The sequence below is a fragment of the Orbicella franksi genome, chromosome 10 (assembly GCF_964199315.1).
Source record: "Orbicella franksi chromosome 10, jaOrbFran1.1, whole genome shotgun sequence".
Lineage (NCBI taxonomy): Eukaryota > Metazoa > Cnidaria > Anthozoa > Scleractinia > Merulinidae > Orbicella > Orbicella franksi.
In genome coordinates, this window is record NC_138154.1 from 28,531,927 (window position 1) to 28,541,011 (window position 9,085).

General features: G+C 38.1%; 2 protein-coding genes across 3 annotated transcripts in view; both read left to right on the forward strand.

Annotated features, from left to right (window-relative positions):
* Positions 1–8,740, forward strand: part of LOC145499853 (transcription elongation factor SPT5-like) — a 24,256-nt gene extending 15,516 nt beyond the window's left edge. For both annotated transcript variants that reach the window (XM_081479381.1, XM_081479382.1), the window contains 6 exons: positions 31–136; positions 760–899; positions 994–1,148; positions 1,718–1,990; positions 8,187–8,327; positions 8,528–8,740. In XM_081479381.1, the coding sequence (XP_081335507.1) occupies positions 31–136; positions 760–899; positions 994–1,148; positions 1,718–1,990; positions 8,187–8,327; positions 8,528–8,677 (965 nt within the window). In that variant the 3' untranslated portion in view covers positions 8,678–8,740. The remainder of the gene's footprint in view (positions 1–30; positions 137–759; positions 900–993; positions 1,149–1,717; positions 1,991–8,186; positions 8,328–8,527) is intronic.
* Positions 2,143–4,321, forward strand: LOC145499857 (uncharacterized). The gene has a single exon (XM_081479386.1). The coding sequence runs from the start codon at positions 2,219–2,221 to the stop codon at positions 3,161–3,163; it is 945 nt and encodes a 314-aa protein (XP_081335512.1). The 5' UTR covers positions 2,143–2,218; the 3' UTR covers positions 3,164–4,321.
* Positions 8,741–9,085: the final 345 nt, after the last annotated feature.

Below are 9,085 nucleotides of genomic sequence, written 5' to 3' on the forward strand. Positions count from 1 at the left end.
GCTGGTATTTGCTTTGTTGTTTGCTTGCAGGATATGTTGGTATAGTGAAAGATGCTACAGAAACAACTGCTCGTGTTGAGCTTCACAGCAGTGTAAAGACCATCTCGGTGGATAGGATGAGGCTCAGCATTGTTGGGTAAGTTTTTTTTCTTTTTTTTTATTAAAACTCACTTTAATGTCTCATCTTTCATTCTACAGATGCTTACTTACCCTTAAAAGGTTTACAATCTTGGGTTTATTCCTTGAAACACACTCCCCCCCCCCCCCCTTTTGGTCAGTGTAATGGGGCGGATATACCAAAGTGTTACTGTTTTTATGCTGTCACCGTTTGAGGCCTTGACTTTCAAACTACTTAAGACCCTTAAAGGAGCTCAGTCACGTTATTTTGAGTTATTTTGGCCTCGAACAAAGTTTTAAAATTACCTCTAATTACCTTTAAACTGAAGGAAACCTGAAAATAGTAGTTTATTAAGATTAAAAAAAACACCAAAGAGATAACAAAAAACCATAAAGGAGCAAGGATGGTTAACGATGGAGATGATTCGCACGGATTACAAATGACGACCTTGAAAAACTTAGGCTAACCTTTTCAAGATGCGTTAATCGTGATGTAGCTTCTTTAAGACTACAGCGGTAAATTTTGGTGGGTTTAACCCGAAAAGCTTGAAAATCCAAACTATACTAGGGCCCATACAAACTATAACAAGGGAATAGGATTTGATTACTTAGGTGATGTTTATTGATGGTTTCATTACACAGTGGTCCATCCAGTCGAGGCAGCTCAGTCCACAGCAAGACTCCAATGTATGGATCCCAGACCCCCATGTACGGCTCTCAAACTCCTATGCATGGTTCACGGACTCCCATGTATGGTTCCCAGACTCCAACTCATGGCGATGGTAAGACGAAAACAATATGGCTGCTTTTTCTGTGGGTACGTCTTGTAAGATACCATATGATTAAGCTCGGTTCAATTTTTTTTCTCATTAACAGGAAGTCGCACACCTCATTATGGTTCCATGACACCATCCCACGATCCTTCACGCACCCCACTTCACGGAGGAGCCTGGGATCCAACACAGCCAAATACTCCTGCACGCAATGAGGATTATGATTACAACTTTGACACGTCAACCCCCTCCCCTGGGGTAAGTAGTGGCATTCTGTGCTGCAATCAGATTTTGTTATTCATCAGTGAAGACGAATACTTATTGCACAAACAATTAGAACATCTCGTTTTGTTGCACTCAATTCCCGTTCCAGAGAATTGGACTAAACAAGAATTCTCAATCAGTCACACTTGATCGTCGGGATTGGCTCGTGTTCGAGCATCAATTTCTTCTAACAGTACGGTCTTCTCTTCTTTGATGGCCTCGGAGGTGGCTTAGCAGGCTTAGAATTTGTGAGGGCAGTGAGGTCACGGGAGGGCGAGTGGCTGCAAGGTGGCGTATTTGTTCTTCACGTTTGTCTTCGGCTTTACGGCTCCGTTCTGGTTCAAACATGGCAGTCCCGGTGGAAATGAACTGTCGGCAGCCGGATCGATTTGCCGCTGTTGTCTCCCATGTCCTCGGATCAATTCCAGTTTTCTTGAAAGTACCGCAAAAGGAAACCCATTCATTGCTGAAGATTTCTGTTTCAAAGATATTATTTTATAGTCTCTGGTTATTCTAGTCTATGTCCTCCACTGATGTTAAGTTATCTTTTCCTCATAATGCAGGTTTATGGAACACCCAATCCAGCCACTCCCGGGGGTTACGGAGGACCGTATACCCCCAACACCCCCGGCGGGGGAATGTACGGCTCGGAGCCTAGCTATTCACCGTATACGCAGTCTCCATCTCCCGCCGGCTTTGGTAATCCCATGACACCTGGAAGCATTGCTCCCGTATCACCAGCGTATAATCCGCTCACACCTGGGGCAGGCATGGAAGAGGCACAAGCTGACTGGGTTACTACTGATATTGAAGTGCGAATCAATGAAAATCATGAGGTAAGCTCGTTAATCTTGTTCTGTTGTCAAGTAACGTTACGGAGGCATCCTACGCTTGTAATGTACCAAGGCATCTTGGATTCAGGTTTATAGCGTTTCAAAGGAAAATGCCATAACAGTGGAACCCCGCCTTAATGCAGTCACCAATGGGGGATTGGGCCGAGCATGGGTAGAGTATAGACGTGTTTTTGCTAGCTCCGCTCAAAATTCGTATATGGAGGCCTCTACATGGCAGAAAAAGGAGAAAAGTTCAGACGAAAAACTCATGTAGAGAGAACTGGGCCAACTTGGAGAAGTGTATCCAACTCGTCGGAAGAAGAATCCCTTTCACCGTTGGAGAAGAAAGCCAAAGTCAAGTTGCACATGTCTGACACGGTGCAATCGAGCGAAGAAGACGAAACCGCCGCTGCCGTGGAGTTGGCTAATTCTGTAATGCCGAAGCTAGACCTTGTTCTGCAGAAGTTAGACAACATGGAAAAGAAATTGGACATCCTTGAGGGTTTTGTGAAAGTGGTCGATGGAAAGGTTAACAAGTTACAGGATAAAGCTGAGCAGTTTGAAAGCTTCAGCAGGGACGCCACAACAAAACTGAAGGTGTTAGATGAAGGAATGTCGTTCGCAAATACAGAGATAGAAAATTTAAAGAAGAAAGTAAAGCTTCTGGAACAAACTATCCAAGAAAATACAGTAAACACCGAAAACAAATTCAAGGGAAAGATCGAGGCCTTAAGAAACGAGAAGTTGTATATGGAGGTGTATCAAAGACGGGAAAACCTTCGCTTCTACGGCATTGCTGAATCTTTCCACCTCTCAGAAGAAAATGTCAAAGAGGTGTTAATTGGCTTTATACAGAAGGAACTTAACATCAGCGAGGCGGATTCTTTTGAGTATCAACGAGTGCACCGCATTGGCAAGCGCGACCCATCGCAAGAAAAACCAAGACCAATAATCGCACGTTTTTTGCGATACTCCGACAGAGAGCGAGTCATGTCAAGTGCAAGAAAGCTGAAAGGAACTGGTTTCGGAATATCGCCAGACCTTCCGAAAGAAATTGTGGATCGCAGAAAGGAATTAATGCCTAAGTTCAAAAAAGCAAAAGAAGACGGAAAATCGGCGTTCTTCAAAAGATCAGAGCCGGACAAACTTTTTATTGAGGGTATACGAATCTTCTAATTTCTTTGGAACATAAACTCTCTATCTAGGTATTCATAACATGTAAGCCTCATTCACACTTGTTCTTAAAAATGGAGCTGCATGCGTGTCATCTAGTTAGCGCAATGCGTGCAAGACCTATTCCATTAGTAGCGCAATTAACAGCTTTTATCGCTGGCTACTGTTTTACATACATGTTCAATTGTAGTTGTAGGTGTTATAAATGTTTTTCTTTTGTTTCTTTTTCCTTTTCAATATTAATTAGTTTTACCTTTTTCTTGTTCAAGAGACATGCAAATTTTTTCATTAGCTCATCTACTAAAGATTACTATCTCATTCTCTGCAACTGCTCGCCTTTTCACTTAAATATGTCCTTAAAAATTTACAAAACTTAATTTAAATTTTGGTATCCTATCCTTAAATGTTCGGGGGATAAGATCTTTTGATAAACGAAAAGCACTTTTTCATTGGTGTATGAAGGATAAAGCTGATATAATTTTTCTACAAGAGACCTACAGCACATCCGAGGTGGAAAACACCTGGAAATCCCAGTGGAGAGGAGACTTGTTTTTTTGTCATGGTTCTGAACACAGCAGAGGTGTCTTAACACTAGTCAAAGAAGGGCTTGACTGTAAACTTGAGGTATGTAAACAAGATAATCTAGGTCGGTATATCATTCTAAAAGGTCTTGTTCAAGGTCAATCTTTTTTATTTTTGAATATCTATGCGCCAAATAAGACCAACGAACAATGCATCTTTTACGACGAAATACAGAACGAATTCGACAAATTGGAAATTGACACTGATTGCAAAATAATAATAGGTGGTGACTTTAATGTTATCCGCGACCCAGATTTGGATGGATCGGGAGGATCTCCAAAATTGAAAGAATCGTCCAAAAAGATAGAAAATCTATGTTTTTCTCTTGATCTAATAGACATCTGGAGAATCAGAAACCCAAAATTAAAACGTTTCTCCTGGAGACAGAAAACTCCAATGATTCAACGGCGGTTAGATTATTGGTTGATATCAAATAATATACAGGAAGAAGTTGATAAGGTCGATATTATCCCTGCTATTAGATCTGACCATTCCGCCATTACGTTGTACATTAATGGTATAGAGAACTCAACCTATGGACCGTCTTTTTGGAAATTCAATGCAAGTTTGTCAGAAGATAAAGAATGTGTAGACCTAATTAGAAACAAAATCGGTGAATGGGTAGACGAAAGTAGAGAAATCGAAGACCCGCGGGTTACCTGGGATTATTTAAAATATAAAATACGCTATGAAACGATTGGTTATAGTAAGAAGAAAGCAAAAGAGAGAAGGTCAGAGCTGGTAAATTTGGAAATTAGACTAAAAGAGTGTCAGCGAAAATGTGACGAACACCCAAGTGCTGAAAATCTCTGCGATTTAGAAGTTCTCAAATCAGAATACGAACGCCATTATGATTATATAACACAAGGAGCAATCATAAGATCTCGGGTGAGTTGGTATGAAGAGGGCGAAAAGAATAGCAAGTATTTTTTAAATTTAGAAAGTGCTAAAAAGAAAAAGACATGTATACGGAAATTATCCGTGGATAATGATTCATATATAACAGACCCAAAAGAAATAATGAAAGAGATTCATGATTTCTATGAAAAACTCTATGATAGAGACTCGTATAATTTAGGTGAGAATTCAATTGATCGTTTCCTTAATGAAGTGGATACTAAAAAATTGTCTGATGAAGAGAAAATGACTTTAGATAAACAACTTACTAGATCCGAACTGTACGAAGCATTGAAGACATTTCCGAAAAACAAAACACCTGGAAGTGACGGTTTAACTGTGGAATTTTACTTGGCGTTCTGGCACGTGGTTGCAAAGTATCTCGAAAAGTCTCTAAACTTCTCTCACCAACACGGGCAACTATCAACTTCGCAAAAGCAGGCAATGATTACCCTATTGGAGAAAAAAGATAAAGATAGACGATTTATAAAGAACTGGCGACCTATCTCACTGATCAACGTAGATGTTAAAATTGCATCCAAAGCGTTTGCTAGAAGGCTGGAGCCAATCCTGCCAGAACTTATTCACCATAATCAAAATGGTTTTATCAAAGGAAGGTCTACATTTGATGCAGTTAGAACAATCGATTTACTTGAATTGGCAAAACTCACAAATACAACAGGTATTCTAATGGCAATTGACTTTGAAAAGGCATTTGATTCTCTGGACCATACATATCTATTTAAAGTATTGGAAAAATTCAATTTTGGACCGTATTTTTTACAATGGGTAAAAACATTTTATACAAACATATCCAGCTGTATCTTAAATAACGGCTTTACTACAGATCTTTTCTGTATCCATCGTGGTGTACGACAAGGTGACCCTCTATCACCTTTATTATTCATCTTAGCTTTGGAAGTTCTCGCATGTCAAATCAGGCAGGATAAAACCATACAAGGAATAATGGTCAAAAACGTGGAGATCAAACTCACGCTTTTTGCAGATGACATGACTTGTTTTCTAAAAGACATAAATGCATATTCGCGACTTTGTACAACTTTAAAGGTTTTTTCATTGCATTCTGGTCTCCGAATTAACGACGATAAAACAGAAGTTTTTGGTATCGGCCCACATAAACTAGTACAAAATGACTTTACTCACAAAGTGCGAAAATCAATCAAGATATTAGGTACCGTTTTTGACTATCACAAACTATCACGAGACAAAGCAAACTTCGACTCAATATTCAAATCTATTAAAAAAACGCTGAGTATGTGGAAGTGGAGGGGTCTTACCCTGATTGGTAAGATTCAAATAGTTAAGACCTTCATTATTCCAAAATTTTTGAGTAAAGCGACTGCAATTTCAACATCAAACGATCTTGTCAAGGAGATAAACAGACTGATTTTCGGTTTCATTTGGAAAGGTAACGATAAAATTAAACGGACCGCGCTTATCAATGATATTGAAAATGGAGGACTAAAAATGCTTGATATTGAATCCATGATATCGGCTCAAAGAGTGATGATCTTAAAAAAGTATCTAGGAGAGAGCAACAGCACTTGGAAAACTATTTTAGATGATTTCTTTTTTGGAAATATAGGTGGAAAACTCATCCTGTTCTGTGATTTTGAAACTAGTAAACTACCGGTTCATCTTCCAATATTCTACAAAGAGTGTCTAGAGGCATTTCGTAATTTAAAGAAATTCAAGGTAGCCACCTATGAGGATGTTGTAGACCAAATTATTTGGAATAATAGGAATATTGTGATACACGGAAAATCTCTTTTTGAAAAACATTTGTTTACTAAAGGAATTGTTAAAATTGGTGACTTGTTATCCGATACGGGTAAATTTCTTGAAAGCCCTAAAGTGTTGGAAGCGAATCTATCTCCAATCCAGTACTTCAAATTAATAGGAATTGTAGATGCCATACCAAAAGAATGGAGATTAATTATCAAAGAATCACATATTCAACATCAGCAACTATATCCTCAACAGCATTTGGATACAGTGTATATTTATATCGACGAAACCAAATCGGATCTGTTAAAAGCCTCTTCAAAACTTTTGTATAAAGGATTTAAAACAAAGAAACAAACTCCTCCAACCGCCAAAAGGAAGTTGAAGGACAAATATCCAGAGGTTATAGAAGACTGGAAAAAAATTTATTCTTTACCATTCACTGTCACACTTGAAACAAAAATTAGAGAGTTCCAATATAAATTATTAAACGATATAATTTTCACAAATGAGAGGTTATTCCGTTTTAAAATGATTGAATCACCAATGTGCACCTTTTGTTTGAAAGAGGTCGAGTCCCTCGAACATTTGCTCTTTTATTGTGATACAACAAAAGACTTCTGGCGGGCTTTTTCTTCTTGGCTTTCAAACCAGAATGTATCTTTGGACACTTTGACATTTGAAAATATATTGTTTGGAGTGTTCAACAACAACGAAGACTTTATTATCCTGAATCACTTGATACTGCTAGGAAAGTTTTTTATTTATAAATGTAAATTAAATAAAATTAAACCAACATTAACAATATTTTTAGCAAAGACAAAAACCGTTTATTACATTGAAAAAAAAAATAGCTACCAAAAATAACCAACTTTATAAACATTACAAAAAGTGGGAAAAACTAATGCCATCTCTTAATAATAGTTGAGCTTAATTTGTAATTTCTCCTTCTCAGCATGTCACTAACTTACTTTCTTTTTTTTTTTTTTTTTTTTTTTCTCTGTATTTGGGTAGCTGCACTATTGTAAACAACGCATTGTATATTCTTTAGGTATAATTAGGCTACGATTAGTAATTATAATTTGTTGTATGTAATCTATTGTAGTTATGACGTATTGTAAGTATTGTAACTAGTGTTATGTCTTGTGTTGTATTGTATGTATTATAACCCAAAATGTTGAAAAAAAATAAAAATTACAAAAAAAAAAAAAAAAAAAAAAAAAGTCACCAATGGGCCATGGAAACTTGGCCGTATTAACGTGGTGGCCGTTAAGGGGTAGGGTCATTTTACGACTGGTCTATCTTTAAGTGTCGTCTTGACAGATATGTCACAACTGTTCTTCTAAATAACTGTTCTTTTATAAGCAATCCAATTATTAATGAAGTTGAAACTTCAATCAGTACATACAGTATTCACCATGGAAAGAGCTGGTTTGAGTGGCTGTATTGACGGGGTAAAATTGTAAAGGATTATACAGGTTGGAATTTCAGAATGTGGCCGTTGACCTTATGAACGGGGTCTTAATAAGAAAATGTATGGGCGTTTCACCAGGGCAAGAAAGCCTGGCTGTAACAACGAGGTGAACGTAAGGCGGGGTTTCACTGTAAAATATTTGAACAGTGGCATTACGTTCAATGGCAGTTGCCCTTAAGTTGCTTTCGTTTGTCTTAGAATTAGCTAGTGACGTGATGGTTGAGAAGCGATTTTTTGCGTCTTACCTGTTCTAACTGCTTTTCTCACTTCCGTGGTACTTCTCCCGCCTCACTTTTGATCACGTGATTTACGCATTGTTATTTCCAGGACCCACAGTTGATGGACAAAAAGGGCGTGGTCAGAACTGTATCCGGGAACACGTGCACAGTTTATCTTTACGATGAGAAGCGTGACGTCAGCGTCTCTATTAACAACGTAGATCCTGGTGAACCGGTTAAACAGGATAAGGTATGCTGCCACACGTCGTATAATTTATACATTTATAATTTATACCGTAGCGCTTATTGCTGTCCTAAGAACCGCAAAAAAATGCTCCAAACGCGAAACGTTGCTCAAACGTTGCCGAGCACAAGCGGAGCAGGCCCAGACTGCATTACTTGTGATGTTTGTTTGTGTCTTACCGTATCATATCTTGTTTGTATTTTCAGGTGAAAGTGATCTTTGGTGATGACCGTGAGCGTGTAGGGACTCTAATCAATATCGATGACCCAGACGGAATTATTAAGATGGATCAGACTGATCAACTCAAGATTCTACCGCTCAAATTCCTTGCTAAACTTGGTCCGACAAATATTTGAACTCCCGCTGAACAGTTGTGACTGTGTTGACTTACAATAAACTGTTGCATGTTCTCTGTTGTATGTTCTCTGCATGTTTTCTGTTCTCTGTTGTAGAGTTAATAATAATAATATTTGTAATGCGCAAATTTCGTAAAATGTTCAAATGCGCACGACAAGATTATAAACGGAATAAAAAGGCTAAAAAGCTAAAATTACAATTAAAAGTAAACTTACAATGATTTTAAAAAGCTTAAATTACAATTAAAAGTAAACTTACAATAACAAAAACAACTATGACAAAAATGCATGACGGAAAAGGTGAGTTTTAAGCTTGACTTTAAAACTGCTAACAGTGCGGGTGCTTCTTATGTCAAATGGTAGCACATTCCAAAGTTTCGGTGCAGCACAGGTAAAAGAACGGTCACC